Raw genomic sequence first — 20,691 nt, 5'->3', positions numbered from 1 at the left:
TCATACCCTCCATACTCCTTTCCTGTACATACTGCCCACTGTCATACTCTCCACACTCCTCTCTTGTACATACTGCCCACTGTCATACTCTCCACACTCCTCTCTTGTACATACTGCCCACTGTCATGCTCTCCACACTCCTCTCCTGTACATACTGCCCACTGTCATACCTTCCACACTCCTCTCCTGTACATACATCCCACTGTCATATCCTCCACACTCCTCTCCTGTACATACTGCCCACTGTCATACCCTTCACACTCCTCTCCTGTACGTACTGCCCACTGTCACATGCTTCACACTCCTCTCCTGTACATACTGTCCACTGTCATACCCTCCACACTCCTCTCCTGTACATACTGATCACTGTCATACCCTCCACACTCCTTTCTTGTACATACTGCCCACTGTCATACCCTCCACACTCCTCTCCTGTACATACTGACCACTGTTATACCCTTCACACTCCTCTCCTGTACATACTGATCACTCTCATACCCTCCATACTCCTTTCCTGTACATACTGCCCACTGTCATACTCTCCACACTCCTCTCTTGTACATACTGCCCACTGTCATACTCTCCACACTCCTCTCTTGTACATACTGCCCACTGTCATGCTCTCCACACTCCTCTCCTGTACATACTGCCCACTGTCATACCTTCCACACTCCTCTCCTGTACATACTGCCCACTGTCATGCTCTCCACACTCCTCTCCTGTACACAATGATCACTGCCATACCCTCCACACTCCTCTCCTGTACATACTGATCACTCTCATACCCTCCACACTCCTCTCCTGTACATACTGCCCACTGTCATACCCTCCACACTCCTCTCCTGTACATACTGCCCACTGTCATACCCTCCACACTCCTCTCCTGTACATACTGCCCACTGTCATACCCTCCACACTCCTCTCCTGTACATACTGATCACTCTCATACCCTCCACACTCCTCTCCTGTACATACTGATCACTCTCATACCCTCCACACTCCTCTCCTGTACATACTGCCCACTGTCATACCCTCCACACTCCTCTCTTGTACGTAGTGCCCACTGTCATACCCTCCACACTCCTCTCCTGTACATACTGCTCACTGTCATACCCTACACACGCCTCTCTTGTACATAGTGCCAACTGTCATATCCTTTACACTCCTCTCCTGCACCAGTCAGTGCTCCTGATCACAGCCACACCAATTATATGATGACACCATACTGCACTGGTGACAGTATGTTAAAAAATAATAATAATAATTTCTTCATTTTCTAAAAAATTATGATAACAAATTACAACTTCAAAAAACTCGCCATGCCTCTTACTAAATACCTTGGACTGTCTACTTTGTAAAAAGGGATCATTTGGGGATTATCTGTACTGTTCTGACATTTTTGGGCCTCAAGAAATTAGATTGACCGTCTCTACTTCAGGATTGATTTTCAGATATACTGTATACCATAGTTTGTGGACTTTGGGTTATTTTAACCAAAGAAATGTAACAGAATACATCTTGTCCTAAATTTATGAAGAACAATTATTTATAATTTTATAACAGAAACAAAGAAAATTTTGTTTTTTTTTCAAACTTTTCAGTCTTTTTTCGTTAATTTAGCAAATAATAAAAAGCTCCAGTGGTGATTAATTACCACCAAAAGAAAGCTCTAGGTCTAGTTGTGTATACAAAATGATAAAAAGTTGGTTTGGCCACAGCATCGCATGACCGCGCAATTGTCATTCAAAGTGGAAGAGCGCTGAAAGCTGAAAATTGGCGTTTCATCACATAGGACTTAGAATCAATTAAGTTTTAGGTTGATTTTAACATTATTAAAGGATTTTACATCATGAGGATCTTTCTCCTCCTAACGCATGATGTTGATGGTCTATGTGCAGGAAGAGTTGTTGGAGATATAAGAGACAACTTTGGGAGTCACTCCGCTGTAACAGCAATGCTATTGCTTACATTAAAGGAACAAAGCCTTCTATACATATAAAAGTAAAGTGCAGCGCTGAAGAAAACAAAAAACAAAATAAAATAAACGCACATAAAGTCAATAAAAATAAGTCCGCAAAAATATGAGGGAGGGGGGAAGGGGAAGGCCCTAGGCCAAAAAAAGTCTCAAAAAAGAAGGACGACTTCAAATGCCCATATACACTGATCAAAGATGTATATACTGCGGTAGAGATGGAGTTTGAAGATGTAGTCAGGGAACAGAGGTAGATGCAATCCCCGGATCAGTGAAGATCCCCAGATCAAGGAAGCAAACGTTCCACAAGACAGCAAGGAAGCAGTCACAGCTCCACCAAAGAGAAACACCACTCCTTCACTTCATATCAGCGGCATCTAGGAGCCTGTGGGGGTAGGGGCAAAAGGGGGGGGGTGGCTTGGCAGAAGGGGGAGATGTATGGTGCACAGGAAAGGTGATGGGTGTGGTGAGGGGGAAATTACTGGAAACCACAGGGCCCCATACAGCTAACCTGACAGCACCCCCCCAAAAAAAACCTGTTTACTATGCTTCCGTTATGAATGAACACAGTAAGTGCTCAGTACTGATCACTCATTGTGTTCATTTGGGAAAGGAAGGGGTTGGTAAATGTGACATATTTGCCTGACCCTTCCCCCACTCTCCACCTTCCACCCTAAAGGATCCTATTGTGTGTTTGCAGCTGCTGGAGGGAAAGAGAATATGGAAGCCAGCAGGACTGCGGGGGTAGGGGCACACGGGGGGGGGGGCCTTGGCAGAAGGGGGAGATGTATGGTGCACAGGGAAGGTGATGGGTGTGTTGAGGGGGCAATTACTGGAACCGATCCCCTGTATGGTTCTCTCTGCAGCAGCTGAAAGCCAACGGGAGGGAGAGGAGAAGAAGCCAGCGGGAAGGAAAGGGGAAGAAGCCAGCAGGTGGGAGAGGAGAAGAAGCCAGCAGGAGGGAGAGGAGAAGAAGCCAGCAGGAGGGAGAGAAGAAGCCAGCAGGAGGGAGAGAAGAAGCCAGCTGTCAGCTGCTGCAGAGAGAACCATACAGGAAATCGGTTCCAATAATTTCTCCTCCCCGCCATGCTGATCACCCTCCCTGCCCACATATGATTCATCCAGTTGCCTGGGCCCCCCTGCAGGCCTGGGCCCCATACAGGAGGACTAGTGGTACCCCCTTATCCACAGCCCTGAGTGGAGCAAACTACCAGCTGATACAAGATACCAATTTCATCACCTTGAACTAAGGAAGTGGCCATTTAAAGCCACAAAACACTTTATTTGGTGAAACAAAATAATTAAGATGTTTTGTTAAAGCCGAAGACTCGCGCCTATACTTTGAACAACTACATTGGGTGCCTTTGCCAATCGAACTATCTACGGGCCCTTTTTCGAGATGACTTTCTACCAATAAATGAAACATTTACATTAAACTGTGATAATGCAATTCATATTATTGCACAAAACTGTCAATGCAGCATTCTCCTAAAAGGAAAACACCTTTCCAAGGTGACAATTTGATTCTTACTTAGTTGTATGGCTGAAAATATCCTGGAAAGGCAGATGAACACTCAACATGTAAGTAGGTCAGTATTTCTGGAATCATTGGACCGATCTAAGATATGGTCACCAGGTCCTGTGGTGTAACTGTAAAAGGCTGGGAAACTGCATATCTCAAGTGATTGCTCTTCTTGTTTTTTCATGGATTAAGGACAACTTGGGACAAAGCATCTGCTATCAGTAGTTCTGGAATCATTGGACCTATCTAAGATATGGTCACCAGGTCCTGTGGTGTAACTGTACAGGCTGGGAAACTGGATATCTCAAGTTGTTGCTCTTCTTGTTTTTTCCTGGATTTAGGACAACTTGGGACAAAGCATCTGCTATCAGTATTTCTGGAATCATTGGACCTATCTAAGATATGGTCACCAGGTCCTGTGGTGTAACTGTAAAGGCTGGGAAACTGGATGTCTGAAGTGGTTGCTCTTCTTGGTTTTTCCTGGATTTAGGACAATTTGGGACAAAGCATCTGTTACTCGATTGACAAGGTTTTACTGAAATAGTCTGTCTGACCATCTATGTATACAAAAAAAACTGTGGCCAGACTTTGACTCTGACAACAAGGAAGCTAGGGCTTGATGATTATTTCTTAGGATAAATTATCTACCATAGAGAAAGCGATGCCAAAGATAAATATCCTGCATAGGACCTCTAAATCTGCTTCAATACTCAAAAAACAAGGTTTAGTGGGTTACATTTTTTTTTTTTACCTAAAGCACATTACTTTAATCAAGAACAAGCTTTCTTGATAAAATTAAGGTATTTTAGGTAGAAAGTGATGTCACCATTCAAATATCCTGGGTTTTTTTCAGTGGGAACGCGAGGGAACGCAGTTCCAGTACCTCCAGCTCTGGATGCAGGTAATGACAAGGGGTGCTTGGGTGTGCTGGATAGCCTATTGATGCTGACCGATGAGGGATCTATTGTGGGTGGAAAAGATCTGTTTTTGCAGATGGGCTCTAATGTTGCTTGTGTGGGATCCATTGTTACTAGTGATGGGTCTTATGTTGCTGGGTGTTCAATTGTTGCTGGGAGGGATCTTTTGTTGCTGTAGAGGTATTTTGTTGCTGTAGAGGTATTTTGTTGTGGAGGGGTCCATTGTTGGTGGGAAGGTCTACTGTTGCTGGGCAGGATCTATTGTTGATGGCTCCAGGTGACATATTTTACTGCTTTTATTTCTATCATTACCAAATTCCATACAAATTACTTAACACCATAAAATGATGCCTGGGTCTGAATTCTATAAAAAAGCAGTACTGGGAGGTGGGTAGGGGGGTTGAACCAAGGAACAGTGCTCAGAGGTGGGTAGGAGGTTGAAACAAGAGGTGACTCAGAAGGGTACCACAAAATGATGCCTGGGTTTATATTCTATAAAAGGGGCAGTACTGGGAGGTGGGTAGAGGGTTGAACCAAGGAACGGTGCTCGGAGGTGGTTAGGGGGTGGAGACAAGAGGTGACTCAGAAGGGTAACACAAAATGATGCCTGGGTTTATATTCTATAAAAGGGGCAGTACTGGGAGGTGGGTAGAGGGTTGAACCAAGGAACGGTGCTCGGAGGTGGTTAGGGGGTGGAGACAAGAGGTGACTCAGAAGGGCATCACAAAATGATACCTGGGTTTGTATTCTATAAAAGAGGCAGTACTGAGAGGTGGGTAGCAAGCACACTGAGTCCCCAAATTTCTTAATGTCTGTACTCACAAGGCCCTAGGACAGAATGGTTGCCTCCTTCCAATCTTCCAAGAAAAACCTTCCAGTGATGCCAGACAGAGCTTTGGGAGACAACTCCCCTCAATCAGCATACTGTAGAACCAGAGTCACTCTAGTTCCAGGCCCTCAGGTTGACCCACCTAAAGCAAGTCTGCCTCCAGCCTGGCTGATGAAATCCACTCCCGGGAAAGGCACTGAACCCATGTGCTCACAGAACATAAATATCACTCCCAGCATGCAATGGGGACACCCTCCCCTGCAATTGGCCAGGGCTGTATCCATATTCATGCTGTTCATTTGCCTGGCCCCTACCCATCTTCTAGAAGGCTTCTTGAAGGCAGGCAGAACTCAGACAAACACAAAGAACATCAAAGCATCAAGAGCAGACCTAACTAATCAATTACAGCACTCTGTTAAGCAGATAGCCCAAATAGATTTTGCTAATAGTCTTTCCGTTAAGCAGAGAAACACAGTTATACTATTCTAACTGTAGAAATCCTAGCATCCATCTAGGAGGGTGCTACATGAGCATTGCAGGGTGCATTCAACATGGAAACCTTTGTTCCTGTGTCTAACAATGGAATTTTGACATTAGCAATTACACAGTGACAAAGATTAAAATCTGTCTGGTAATTTCTGATTCCATAAATCTGAAAGTCATCAGGCTTCTGATGTGTCTGCTTTAATTTACAACAGATGTCCTAGGGGTGGTATGGAAACATTTAGTAAAATGATTCAGTTTGTTACAGCGCCTGCAGTGTTTGCCTTGGCAGGTCAGAGCTTCATGCCTTTCTTTTGGTGGTTACCTCCACAGTTAAAACGATGTGAATTAGGTGTGCTGTCAATTGGTTTTGTACTTGAACAGAAGCTCCATTACTGTCCGTGGCACTTTTCCAGTGCTTGTACTGTAAATGTGCATATCTGTGCATGAAGAATCTGCTCCCAGAGTTGAGAAAATCCTGTAGCCTTCTGAACCTGATGTTAGGCAGCAAGTCCCTCTGTCTCTCAGGTGAGGTCCCATCCAGGTTGGTAAGTAGATTGAAAACTCTTCATACCAGAGATCCCAGGGCACTGCAGTCTCACCAGAATGTTGTGGAAGCTTCTCTGAAGACAGCCCACAGGGTTCACGTAATCTCATTGAGGATACACAAGGGGAAAGGGGGGATAATGTTTGTCATCTTGGGATCTAGGTGACCTTGTCTCAGTACTGAAGCTTCTCCTGTCCTTTACCTGCTCAAGATGAAGCCAAGATTGAAGGCACAGGATTGGATGCACAAGAGCTGGACACCTGTATGGAAGGGTTCTAAAGTTGCTTTGTAAAGCAAACATTCTAAACTTGGAACATCTAAATGCAGGGGAAAGTGATCGGGGAAGTATAAAAGTTGTTTATACCTCCCAAAGAACACAGCAACAAGCCAACAGACCCCCCAAAACAATCCAGAAACAGGAAGAATCTCATCCATCCACCTCCAAACTGTGCACTATCCTCAGCATCTATTACATCCACCTTGTAACATCAGAAAGAGTAAACTAAAGACCAGGTAGTAGTTTTGCAACTTGAACCACTGAAAAAACGATGGAAACTTTCTTTTCCAACCATAATTTAGAGTAGTAAGCTAATGAATGCTACAGAAAACAGTAAAAGCCACATGATCCTGCTTTGGTCCTCAGGGCACACAAGGAAAGATTCCAAATGTTGAATTTCAGCAGCTGACTACAGGTAACCTGATAACATGAACAACATCCACTGTGAGAAGAGTCTATTCCCACACTAACTATGTTTTAGGTCAAAAGAAGATAATCCTGGTTGAAATAAAAGGTATAACCACATTAGACAAAAGATAGCCAAGGCTGAAAAGTCATTTTATTTTGAGGAAAAAACAGTAATAGCTCCTACTGAAAAAAAATTAGCAAGTTATGAAGCCCTACAAGAAGAAGAAGCTGAAGAATGGCCACCAGAATCTATTCCCTTTCAAGTCAAAAACAGAAGGTACCAAACAAGCTAAAACAGCTATTTCTTTAAGAACGGAAGAACCAATCTGATATGACATTGAGAAAATAGCCAGCTGAATAGAGGAATGACACGCATGAACCCACAAAGGCATGCACCAAGGAAAGAGAAACAATCAGCCTCTAAAGAAAGACAGCCAAGGTTGAAATGTGGCACTTGATTGTGCAAAATGCCAAATGTAACACATTCCCTGTTTGAAGGAAGCCACGATTTTGCCACTTTCTGACAACTCATGGGGCCCCCGGGCAATGGGGGATCATGGGGCCCCAGTGTCCTTGTCCAAACTCAAAAAAGCCTATGAAAAAGGTACTAGGGGCATCTCATGGTAGCCCCCTACTGACCCCGGGCCCTTGGGCAGTGCCCGAGTTTCCAAATGGTCAGTCCGCCTCTGCTTCCATAGCTATCAAGGTAGGATTTCCAAGATCTTTTGGTAAATCTTCCTTGACGTAGACTTTCTAGCCTTTAAACAGAAGGAACCACAAGACCCGAAACACCTCAGTATCTAAGACCATTTGGCTGCAAAAGCCAAACCAGCATGTCCGCTTCCCCAAGAAGCCAGAAATTGGGCCTGTGACAGCAGGACATGACAACCCAGGAAGAACTGTCCACTGACAATGTGATTTGCCAATTCTTGTTGGATATGGCAATTTGTTTGTCTCCTCCAGGTCACCCAGAAGTGATGTCACTCCTTGGGGGAAGTGTACATGGACTGACTATATAGGCCCTGATGGTAAGCCTTTTGTTTGGAGATTTTTTTTTGAGGCAGATATATTTGGTGTGTGTGTTTTTTTTTCCTTTGCCATTGCCTGAGCCAGTTTTGGCAGGTGCAGTAATGCAGGCCATACATGGTTCGAATTCCGAACAATTGTTTGTCGAAAACATTGTTCACTTTGTAATCCAATGGTTCCATCAATGATTTCGAAAATCGTCCGACCAAGTCATAAAATTCACCCCATATAACAGGCAATGCTTCTATTCCTTCCAGGTCATGGCTCATGCGGTTATTCTTTTCGGAAAAATGATCGTACGATTTGACCATCATTGAGTCGAAAATCAGTAATTTCTCTTGAATTTTCCAACATGCCACGATCACCGAAAAGGGGAGGAACCAAGAAAATTGTCCGGTGCCATTCACCCACTAACAGAGTGAAATCTTACAACCGATTTTCGGATGAAAAATCAGTCGAATTTCGACCTATGTATGGCTGGCCTTAGTTTGCCTGTAAATAAATTGCTCTGTTGACTTTATGTTATGGTGAGGGGAAAAATTGTAAGCAGCTGCTATCTCCCCTTTTAGTGATGTGATAGGTGGAGTTAATGGAGTTTGTTGAGCGTGTGCCCAGTTTTTCAAGTTTTTGTAAAAATAAATCCATTCTTATATTTTATTTATATTCCTTTTATTTGCTGACGTTGATATGCTTGACTACCTAAATATTTGGAAATGCAAATGATTTGAAAGTGGAATGTAGTCACCTGTTTCTGGTGGGAACATCCCGTCAGTTGCAGTCCTGTTCCCTCAGAGTTCTAAACATCTTCTATTTCAGGTAAGAAGTTATTATTTTTTTAATGATTTTATTCTCTAAACCATACCTTTGACTTTGAATAAAATGATCTGGTTTATGTTCCTATGACAAGTTCATCAACCACAATGTGATCGGAGAACAAGCTGCACGATTGTCAGTCTAAGTCAGGGGCGGACTGACAACTTATGGGGCCCCCGGGCAATAGGGGATCATGGGGCCCCTGTGTCCTTGTCCAAACTCAAAAAAGCCTATGAAAAAGGTACCAGGGGTATCTCATGGGGCCCCCTACTGACCCCGGGCCCTCGAGCAGTGCCCGAGTTTCCAAATGGTCAGTCTTCCCATGGTCTAAGTTTAAATTGTCAGTCTAAGTTTACAAGACGATGTTCCCAACACACAGAAATCATGTAATTTTTACACTTTGTCATTGGAATGTTAATCAGAATCATTTTGTAGCACAAGTGCACAGGTTATATGTATGTTCTGTATACTGTATGATTCTTCTGTCAGTTACACCCCTATTCCCTCAGAGAAAGGAAAGTCCTAATTTTCCTCCGATGCCACTTTTGCACTGTGGAGTTTATTAATCACATGTGCAATATATAGACTGTATTTAGATGTATTAGGCATCTGGGTATCACTATTTTTTTATGAAAAGCGATATTAAAGGTTTAAATTTTCTTTTCTACAAATAACCAACATGTCTATACTTACCTGCTCTGTGCAGTGGTTTTGCACAGAGCAACCCAGAATCTCCTCTTCTTGGATCCCCTGCAGGCTTTCCTGCCCCCTCCCTCCTGTAGGGTGCCTCCACAGCAAGATGCTTGCTATGGGGGCACCTGCTGTTTCTTGTGTCCATTCACACATGGAACCATGGCTTGGCCTCATTCCCTCTCTCTTCTTATTGGCTCATTGGCTGTGATTGACAGCTACTGGAGCCAATGGCTCCCACTGCTGTCTCAGCCATTGAGAAGAGGGAAACCCAGGATAGCTGAGACTCTAGTGCACATTGCTGGATTGAGAGGGAGATTAGGTGAGTATTGAGGGGGCTGTCGCACAGAGAAGGTGTAACGTACATGTGAATGATGTAACATGCATGTGACATAAATGTACAGATTTGTGTAGATGCAATGTGATCAGTAGCAAAATGTAATTGTAACTGTAGGGACATTCCATTGTCATTAAGGATGTATATACTGTAGGGACATTCCATTGTCATTAAGGATGTGTATTCAGTTCTTGTCATTGGGGAAATGAGATACTCAGACAGTGGTCATCAATTAGCATCAATTAGGCTGAAAAGCCCTGCTTCTGGGATGTGACACCTTTGTGTTAATAAGGTTGTCACCTTCTGGGAAAACTGGTTTGGGAGGAAATGGCTGCCGACAGGGGTCTGTCTGACATTGGAAGCTCTAAAAGGAATATCCATCCATCCATCAAAAGGGGTATGTTTCATCTCTCATAAAAGCTAAAATATTAGTTGCAGAGAGATGAGCATGCTCCCTTCTGTTAGGGCATTCTGCGCGCTACAGCTGCATATAAAAACCATATTTGTGTTAGGTAGAATGCCAGGAAAATGCAAGAAATGGTTAGGTGGCACTGGATTGCGACATTTGAATGGTGTTTGGTACTGTCGTGATCGGGCCGATGCGCTGTGACAGAAATCCAATCCCCGACTTAGGGTTTCAAGCCGGTCTTGGCCCGATTGAACTTGGGCAGATCAACACACAGAACATCCTGTGGGCCGGTCCAGGAGCAGCCCTCATGTTCAATTGGCTGAGGACTAATGTCCCGCCTTCATCCATATCCCCATAAATGGGGTACCCGGGCATTGGGACATTTGCTATTCATACAGAGCTGGTTCTATCGACCAACGGATTGCTGATTCTCTGACTTGCTCCAGTCGCAGGGTAAATCCTGGTAAAGTTTTATCTCTGTCTTTTATTCCCTTTTTATTTTATAGTGAATAGTCATTTGTGTGTCTTCTTGTATTGTTTGTAATTCTGTAACTTTTATATTTTGTACATATTTTATGCACTGCCCACTTTCAGGAAATTAAATCTTAAAACTAATTAGTGACTTCTGTGTATTTAAGCACGTGCTCATATATTCGGAGAGATTGGATTGGAGAGATTAGATTGTATTGTATTTTAGTGCCTTTAAGGGCTCGGTCAAGCTCATTGCCAGTCTGTATGCAATTGCACTGTGTGTGGGCAGATTGCGTGCAGATTGTAAAAGGTAACAGATCGGCCAGATGGAGATCTGTGTGTGTGGGGTGCCCCAGCAGACCATTCTGCGGATAAACTGTTGGGTGGTGGCAGGCTACCTTTTGTGGTGTGTCTGGTGTGGGGGGGGGGGGTTGTGGACAGTGAAAGGGTGATTAACACCGGGGTTCAAGCTGTAGGGAGCTGGAGGGACCTTAGAAGGGTGTGTAATTACTAAGCTGGTTCTCAACTCTACTCAGTGCACCAGATTGTATGTAAGATTTGTATCTGTCAGTGTGTGGTCGACCAGCTGGATTGGAGTGGAGTCTCCATCTGGTGGTGGCCAAAGGTAGTGCGGGCTGTGAAAGTGTGTCACGGCTAATCTTATATACGGTTTTATATATATTCAAAGTTAAGTCCCTTTACTCCCTCTTTACCCCAAGTCACAGCCGCACATGCGTGTCTCGGTTAGCTAGTCGCTGTGTGCGTGGCGTGTGGGGGACCCGTGACAGGTTGGTCGTGACAGGGTTTTTACCTTCATGCATAGAATGCATGAAAGTAAAAAACCTTGAGCTTTTACAACCACTTTAAGAACTGGTCGCTGATTGTCAAAACAGTTTTTTCTATCTCTGCTATGACTTCTTAAGCCAAGTAATGTAGCACCCATCATACTGGTCCCGATATACACAACTTTTTTTTCAGTTTTAGCAGAATTTACCAGATGCACATTCCTGTTCTTGTGAACTTTGTCCACAACCCGAAGGTCCCAAAAGAAGCCAGGATTTTCCACTATGGCTTTGGTGAATAACGACTCTGGCCCATCTCCTGACACACCTTGGTGGGAAGTTCCCTTGGTTGAAATGTTCATGTCCAATAGGCCTGTTTAGTTGAATGTTAGAGCATTGTATACTTTTTTTTATATCTGTGTATTTGTTAGATCCTGTGGTTTCTTTGGGGACAAAAGGCTATTGGTGGGGGGGGGGAGGAGTGTTTAACCCCCTGGTTGATAACATTACTATGTCTAGTAGCAGGGACTTGGCTTCTATGACTGCTATTGCTCTGCACTTCCTTTCCTCCTTCCATGCTGGTAAGAACTGTAGGCAGCCACAGAGGGAGACAGAGGTAGAAAGAACACTGGCAAGCTGCAGGTATTCTGCCACAGAAAAAGCTGGATGAAAGTCCCATCCACCACCCAAGATCTGAGAGAGGAAGAGGACACTAAGCTTCTGTGGATAGTGGGAAGGACAGAGCCTGCTGGCTGCAACTATGACTGGTGAGAAGTGTAGTCCCCAGACAGACTGTCATGTACCTGGTGGAGATTGAGCTGGAGATGGGGCTTCTCTTGAACCTCTTGTCCAACACCCCTGGCAGTGATGACAGGAGGTGTGAGGACACAGAGTGGCATGATGGCCGGTGTAGCAGATGACAGTAGATCACAAGGCAGGAAACAGGAATTGGAACACGGTGATACTTGATTGCCAGATAGGAACTTGGCCAGGACACAAGATGATAAACAGCCAGGCAAAGAGGTACAGGAATATCAGGCAGAGACATAGTCAGGGCACAAGCTGTGATCAGTACACAACCGGGTGGCGAGGTACAGGAATACAAGACAGGAGCAGAATCCGAATACAAGTCAACGTCAAAGCAGGCAGGCAGGTATAAATCCAATGACAGATCAGGGGAAAGCTGAGTCATGCACAGGTAGACAGGTAAGGCTGGTCACTATTGATGAATCTGGCACCTACATAAACTGTAGTGCTGCACTGAGAACCTGCAACCATTAACGTCAGTTGATAACAAATGCCATGTGTCCTGATATCACTGCAGGAGACCTTTGCTGAGAGAAATGCCTAGACTGCCATTTGAAACTGCTGAAGATACTTATTGCTTGGTCACCATGTTGTACCCAAAACTTCAATCAAACTCCTCTCCAGCACATAAAGCCCTTCTCATACTCACTGCACTCCTATACTGCACATACTGCTTGCTTTCATACCCTCTGCAGTATTTATAATATCCCCACCTTGGCCAGTTTTGAAAGGAACATACTTTTTCTAATATGTGGTTAGCACACAACTGTTTATTCTCCAATGCCATAATTTTATGTCTTGCTCTCCCATTTGCTGCGAGCATATTGTAACAATTGTATGTTGTCATCGTATTGTCAGGATTGCCTTTTTTAGCCCACATACAGTATTTTAAGAAATGACCATTTGTAGCTCACATATTGTCAAAATGCCCCTTTGCTTCCGATGATTTATCCAGGTTACCCACTTGTAGTCAACGTATTCTCAGGCTTGCCCCCTGGTAACCCATATGTTGTCAGGGTTGCCCCTTTTGTAAATCACGTATGGACAGGTTTGCCCCTTTGTAGTCCACTGTTCATTTGGATTGCCTCTTTGTAGCCCACATATTTTCAGGGTTTCCCCCTTGTAGCCCATATCTTTTCATGAATGACCCTTTGAAGCCAATGTATTGTTAAAATGCCTCTGTATTATCTGGGTTGGCTGTTTGTAGTCTACTTATTGTTAGAATTGCCCATTTTGTAGCCTACATACTCTGAGGATTGCCCCTATTTCAAGTCTACATGTTGTCAGGATTCCCTCTTGGTATGTTACATTTTGTCAGGATGACCACTTTGCAGACCATATTCTATCTAGGTATACCCTAGGTAGCCCACATATTGTTAAAATAGTAACCCATGTATTGTCCTGATGGCCTATTTAAAAAAAGTCCTGAATTCTTTCTTAGATACACAGAATATAACTGGATACTAACATTTATAGGTAAAGTTGATCCAGGGAATATCCGATTGCCTCTCGGGGATCAGGAGGGAATTTTTTTCCCAGCAGGAGCATGATTGGATCATGCTTTGCTGGGGTTTTTTGCCTTCCTCTGGATCAACTGTGGATATAGGATTACACATTTTTTTTATGGTTGAACTGGATGGACTTTTGTCTTTTTTCAGCCAGCCTAACTATGTAACTATATATGTAACTATTTGTAAATATGTGATTTGCCACATATTGACAGGATTGCTCTTTGTAGTCAACATTTTGTCAGGATTTCCACTTTGTAGCCGTCATTTTGTGTGGATTGACCCTTTGTAGCCCTTGTATTGTCAAAATGCCATATGTCATCCTGGTTGCCCATTTCTAGTCAACATATTATCAGGAATGCACTTTGGTATTACACCTTTTGCTCAGTTTCCCCCTTTTGGAGCTCAAATATTATCAGGATTGACCTTTTGTGGCCAACATATTCTGAAAATGCTTCTTTGCAGCCCATGCATTTGCCTGTTTGTAGTATGCGTATTGTTTGGTTTACACCTTATGTAGTCCATGAAATTGTCAGGATTGCCTCTTGGTAGACCATGTATGGTCAGGATTGCCTTTTTGTAGTCCAAATAATGTAAAGTCAGCACCCTTTATTTAGTGGACCGTGTTTTTGCAATTTTTTTTCCCTTTTGCAGGCTTGTCAACTTCTAAAACCTTGATATCTTGGCTCCACCATCTATTGGTTACTGTACACAATGCAAACTCTAAGCGGGGTTTTAACCCCCTTCCACTTTTCCCAATGAAACTCCATCTATGCCCATTGTGTGTCTCCTTTCACTTAGAAGATGTGTTAGTTCTGGGGAACTATCTATGTTTATACAGCATAAAAATCCCTGGGATGTAATGAAATATTTTTCACCCGATTAAGCATTACCTGAATAAGGAACAATCATGATCCATTTTTACAGCTTTGTGAAGCTTTGAATATTTTTATGGATTTTGGTGGTCATTATTCTAGATAATGCAGGAGACTATGGATGGTAGGCTGCAATACACAGGTAAAGTGTGACATTATTAAAGAAAGGGCTTTAAAATATTTTGTTGGAAAAAAAACTATTTGAATAACTTGGCCCTATAATTAAATAAATGTAATACCTTGGCCCCTTAACATAAGTGCTTGCAACCAGAAGAATTACCCAAAGGCCCCTTTCATACAAAACGTCCAATCTGTTCCTGTCCAATTTTCAGGAAGACCTGATCAGACATTCTCCTCTATGGGCAGTCAGATGTAAACTGACTTGTGTTAGTTTATACCTGGCTACCTCTGATCCGTCTAAAGTAAATGGAAGGGGATCCATTCCCATCCATCTAGTCTTATAGGAGGGCAGTCAGGTTTGAATTAACAGCCGGTCCTTTTCATCCAACTGCCCACTCTGAATAATTGGAGTGGGCCTGTCATCCAGCCACTTCGCTCCGCTCAGGAAGGGATCAAGGAACGGATCCCCTGCTGAGAAAAAAACAGATCATGCTTGTGTGAAAGGAGCCTTAATCCAATGGCTTTATCTTTGGACAATCATGACTTGTTTATGACCTACAAGCCAAACAAACAAATCTTCAGAGATACCCAGGAATTCCCCATCACATTGAGTTTGGTGGACTTGGCAAATTTTTTTTACTTGTTTGGTAACTTTTCTAGACCAAGAATCTAATAGCCATTTAAATATTCACTCATTCTTGAGTTACTAACCTATTGCAAAACTGAGAACTATATTAAAAAATAACATTTTGTTCCAGTTCCTGACCTGTCCTAAATATCTCTGAGATCTGGGTATAAAATCCATCTGCAGAGCCAATAATCAGAGGAATATTCTCAGCAGACATGAAGGTGTTGGTGGCATCTCTCTTCCTTCTCTTGGGGACAGTCCTACTCCAAACAGTGACCGCAGGTAAGTGGATCTATGCCATGACTACTATAACCCCTTCTTTTATTCATCCCTCCCTCTGTTTTAAAATGTGTATTGATTTTTAGAAATGCATCATAAATGAAGATTTAATCAGATTAAATTAGATCAGCAATCTTCATATGTTTATTTAGAACAGCCAAATTCCTACACTTTAAAACTAATATTTAAGAAAATGAAAAAAAACCCAACGAAACAGCAACTATTGCACAATCTGTGTTCATTAGAAATCATTAAAAGTAGCAGATAGTATAAGTACATGAAACTGACTTGGTATTAGTCTCTTGAAATCCAAGGCAGTACTAGGAGACAATCAGGAGTGCTGGATTCACATAAGGATAGCATGGAACTTGCAGACGGTGGAGAGAGATGGAGAGAGCAGAAGAACGAGCTTTACTACCTTGCTGTTGCTCGTATATGCAGCAAGGGAAATCCGGTTACATTGTATATCTGCAGAACTGAAAAGCAGTAATCAGTGCTGCTCTGAAAATACTGTCTTCTTCTTGATTCTCTGACTGCTATCTGGTGCCCACCTAAGAGCATGTCCCCGCTCTACAGGTTAATATCACGAGGAATAAATGGCCGAAAACCAATGATGTCTCAAATGCTAAAACTGGTTAATCTGAAAAGACCAGTGGCGTCACTAGGGTTGGTGTCACCTGGTGTGGTAAAACATGGTGTCACACCCCCCTGTGCACATGATACAAGAGATGGTCAGAAACGGGACATGATACTTAAGATGGTCAGAGACAGCAGACATGATACAAGAGATAGTCAGAGATAGTGGACATGATACAAGAGATGGTCAGAGACAGCAGACATGAAACAAGAGATATCCAGATATAATGGACATGATACAAGAGATGGTCTGAGACTGTAGACATGATACTTGAGATGGTCAAAGACAGCGGACATAAAACAAGCTGTAGCCAGAGACTGTGGACATGATACAAGAGATAGCCAGAGATAGTGGACATGGTACATGAGATGGTCAGAGACTGTGGACATGATACAAGAGATAGCCAGAGATAGTGGACATGGTACATGAGATGGTCAGAGACTGCTGACATGATACAAGAGATAGCCAGAGATAGTGGACATGGTACATGAGATGGTCAGAGACTGTTGACATGATACAAGAGATAGCCAGAGATAGTGGATATGGTACATGAGATGGTCAGAGACTGCGGACGTGATACAAGAGATGACCAGAGATAGTGGATATGATACAAGAGATGGTCAGAGACTGAGAGATAGCCAGAGATAGTGGACATGGTACATGAGATGGTCAGAGACTGTTGACATGATACAAGAGATAGCCAGAGATAGTGGATATGGTACATGAGATGGTCAGAGACTGCGGACGTGATACAAGAGATGACCAGAGATAGTGGATATGATACAAGAGATGGTCAGAGACTGCGGACATGATACAAGAGATAGTCAGAGATTGTAGCCATAACCATGCTCACAGGGCCGTGGGTATCTCCAGCAGCCACGGATGGCTGGTGCAGGGGTCCGGTCTCTGGGACTCCCTGTGGTCATGCTTACTAGAGATGAGCGAATCGAACCAGGCGAAGTGGAATTCGATTCGAATTTCAGGAAAAATTCGATTCGCGTCGAATCCGAATATTAGCCTACTTCGGGTGCGCGAATCGGATTTTTCCCGATCAGCCGGCAAAAGTGTCCCTGCAGAGAGCTCTGCTATTTCTGACAGTTCTCTGACAGTTCCTTCACATGTACAGCGGTTGAAACATTGTATCTATTTGTTTCCATTTAGGATACAGATGTTTTTATTCGGAAACAGATACAATGTTTCAACCGCTGTAAATGTGAAAGTCAGAGAACTGTCAGAAATAGAGGAGCTCTGCAGATACACTTAGCGGAGCTCTGCAGATACACTTTTTGCCGGTTTGGAATTCTTATTTTCATCCTACTTCTTCTTCTTCTTCTTCATCCTCATCCTCAGAAGAAGAAGAAGAGGATGAGGATGAGGATGAAGAAGAAGAAGAAGAAGAAGTAGGATGAAAATAAGAAGAATTCCAAGCCGGCAAAAAGTGTATCTGCAGAGCTCCTCTAAGTGTATCTGCAGAATAGAGGAGCTCTGCAGATACACTTTTTGCCGGCTTGGAATTCTTCTTATTTTCATCCTACTTCTTCTTCTTCTTCTTCTTCATCCTCATCCTCATCCTCTTCTTCTTCTTCTGAGGATGAGGATGAAGAAGAAGAAGAAGAAGTAGGATGAAAATAAGAAGAATTCCAAGCCGGCAAAAAGTGTATCTGCAGAGCTCCTCTAAGTGTATCTGCAGAATAGAGGAGCTCTGCAGATACACTTTTTGCCGGCTTGGAATTCTTCTTATTTTCATCCTACTTCTTCTTCTTCTTCTTCTTCCTCTTCATCCTCATCCTCTTCTTCTTCTTCTGAGGATGAAGAAGAAGAAGAAGAAGAAGAAGTAGGATGAAAATAAGAAGAATTCCAAGCCGGCAAAAAGTGTATCTGCAGAGCTCCTCTATTCTGCAGATACACTTAGAGGAGCTCTGCAGATACACTTTTTGCTTGGAATTCTTCTTATTTTCATCCTACTTCTTCTTCTTCTTCTTCTTCATCCTCATCCTCAGAAGAAGAAGAAGAGGATGAGGATGAGGATGAAGAAGAAGAAGAAGAAGAAGAAGAATTCCAAGCCGGCAAAAAGTGTATCTGCAGAGCTCCGCTAAGTGTATCTGCAGAGCTCCGCTATTTCTGACAGTTCTCTGACATTCACTCCATACAGCGGTTGAAACATTGTACCTATTTGTTTCCATTTATGGAAACAAATAGATACAATGTTTCAACCGCTGTATGGAGTGAATGTCACAGAACTGTCAGAAATAGGCTATTTCTGACAGTTCTGTGACATTCACTCCATACAGCGGTTGAAACATAGCCTATGTTTCAACCGCTGTATCTATCTGCAGAGCTCCGCTAAGTGTATCTGCAGAGCTCCGCTATTTCTGACAGTTCTCTGACATTCCCTCCATACAGCGGTTGAAACATTGTATCTATTTGTTTCCATTTATGGAAACAAATAGATACAATGTTTCAACCGCTGTATGGAGTGAATGTCAGAGAACTGTCAGGAATAGCGGAGCTCTGCAGATACACTTAGCGGAGCTCTGCAGATACACTTTTTGCCGGCTTGGAATTCTTCTTATTTTCATCCTACTTCTTCTTCTTCTTCTTCTTCTTCATCCTCATCCTCAGAAGAAGAGGATGAGGATGAGGATGAAGAAGAAGAAGAAGTAGGATGAAAATAAGAAGAATTCCAAGCCGGCAAAAAGTGTATCTGCAGAGCTCCGCTAAGTGTATCTGCAGAGCTCCGCTAAGAAATAGCGGAGCTCTGCACATACACTTTTTGCCGGCTTGGAATTCTCCTTCTTCTCATCCTTCTTCTTCTTCTCATGCTTCTTCTCCTTCTCATCCTTCTCCTTCTTCTCATCCTTCTCCTTCTTCTCATCCTTCTTCTTCTTCTCATCCTTCTCCTTCTTCTCATCCTTCTTCTTCTCATCCTTCTCCTTCTTCTCATCCTTCTTCTCATCCTTCTCCTTCTTCTCATCCTTCTTCTCATCCTTCTTCTCATCCTTCTCCTTCTTCTTATCCTTCTCCTTCTTCTCATCCTTCTCCTTCTCCTTCTTCTCATCCTTCTCCTTCTCCTTCTTCTCATCCTTCTCCTTCTCCTTCTTCTCATCCTTCTCCTTCTTCTCATCCTTCTCCTTCTTCTCATCCTTCTCCTTCTTCTCATCCTTCTCCTTCTCCTTCTTCTCATCCTTCTCCTTCTCCATCTTCTCATCCTTCTCCTTCTCCTTCTTCTCATCCTTCTCCTTCTCCTTCTTCTCATCCTTCTCCTTCTTCTCGTCCTTCTTCTCATCCTTCTCCTTCTTCTCATCCTTCTTCTCATCCTTCTCCTTCTTCGCATCCTTCTCCTTCTTCTCATCCTTCTTCTCATCCTTCTCCTTCTTCTCATCCTTCTTCTCATCCTTCTCCTTCTTCTCATCCTTCTTCTCATCCTTCTTCTCATCCTTCTCCTTCTTCTCATCCTTCTCCTTCTCCTTCTTCTCATCCTTCTCCTTCTTCTCATCCTTCTCCTTCTCCTTCTTCTCATCCTTCTCCTTCTCCTTCTTCTCATCCTTCTCCTTCTCCTTCTTCTCATCCTTCTCCTTCTTCTCATCCTTCTCCTTCTCCTTCTTTTCATCCTTCTCCTTCTCCATCTTCTCATCCTTCTCCTTCTCCTTCTTCTCATCCTTCTCCTTCTTCTCATCCTTCTCCTTCTTCTCATCCTTCTCCTTCTCCTTCTTCTCATCCTTCTCCTTCTTCTCATCCTTCTCCTTCTCCTTCTCCTTCCTCATCTCCAATGGCATTTAAATTAAAGGTACAGTGTTCTGCACTAATTTAAAGGCTCTCTGAAGCCTAGAAACCCTTTTTATAAGTTAACTTCGTAGCGAATAAATTCGCATCAAATCGAATTTCTTCCTCAAATTCGGCGAATCAGCCGAATCAAATTTTTGAATAATTCGCTCATCTCTAATGCTCACATTGGTGTGATGGGTGTCTCCAGCAGCCATGGATGGCTGGTGCAGGGCACAGGTCCAGTCTCCAGGACTCCATGTTGCACACAGTGGCATGGTGGTGGGATGGTGCAGGTCATTTCTGGTCTCCGGCTGTACTGCTGTTCATTCAAACAAAGCAGCGCTATGACCTCAATGACTCATTGCACATGCGCCCGACCAGCCGAAAATGGCCAAGCAAGTCCTGGCCCAGTCGGCTTTGGACCTGTGCATGCAATGGAGGACCAAGCAGTGAATTTTCTATATAGAGTGTGTATAGCAGGGGTGTCGAACATGTCACCCATGGGCAGCTCCTCTATGTTGTTAATAATATTAATAGATAATAATTTATGAAATATTATTTCCGTAGAAACAGTCAGTCTCGGTTCTTT

At 43.3% G+C, this 20,691-nt stretch overlaps 1 protein-coding gene across 5 annotated transcripts in view; it reads left to right on the top strand.

Annotated features, from left to right (window-relative positions):
• The first annotated feature begins 8,711 nt into the window (after window positions 1-8,711).
• Window positions 8,712-20,691, top strand: part of LOC149438573 (antileukoproteinase-like) — a 38,594-nt gene continuing 26,614 nt past the window's right edge. For 3 of the 5 annotated variants that reach the window (XM_089659719.1, XM_089659717.1, XM_089659714.1), the window contains exons 1-2: window positions 8,712-8,797; window positions 15,552-15,703. In XM_089659719.1, coding sequence (XP_089515845.1) covers window positions 15,637-15,703 — 67 coding nt within the window. In that variant the 5' untranslated portion in view covers window positions 8,712-8,797; window positions 15,552-15,636. Of the gene's footprint in view, window positions 8,798-10,606; window positions 10,694-15,551; window positions 15,704-20,691 lie in introns of those variants that run through there. The other 2 variants (XM_089659716.1, XM_089659715.1) reach the window with 2 other exon arrangements.

The sequence above is a fragment of the Staurois parvus genome, unplaced genomic scaffold, assembly GCF_062004578.1.
Source record: "Staurois parvus isolate SC_StPar_1 unplaced genomic scaffold, SC_StPar_1.0 ptg001181l, whole genome shotgun sequence".
NCBI classification, from domain to species: domain Eukaryota; kingdom Metazoa; phylum Chordata; class Amphibia; order Anura; family Ranidae; genus Staurois; species Staurois parvus.
The sequence above is the reverse complement of the archived record's forward strand: the minus strand, read 5'-3'. Positions and strand labels throughout refer to the sequence as shown.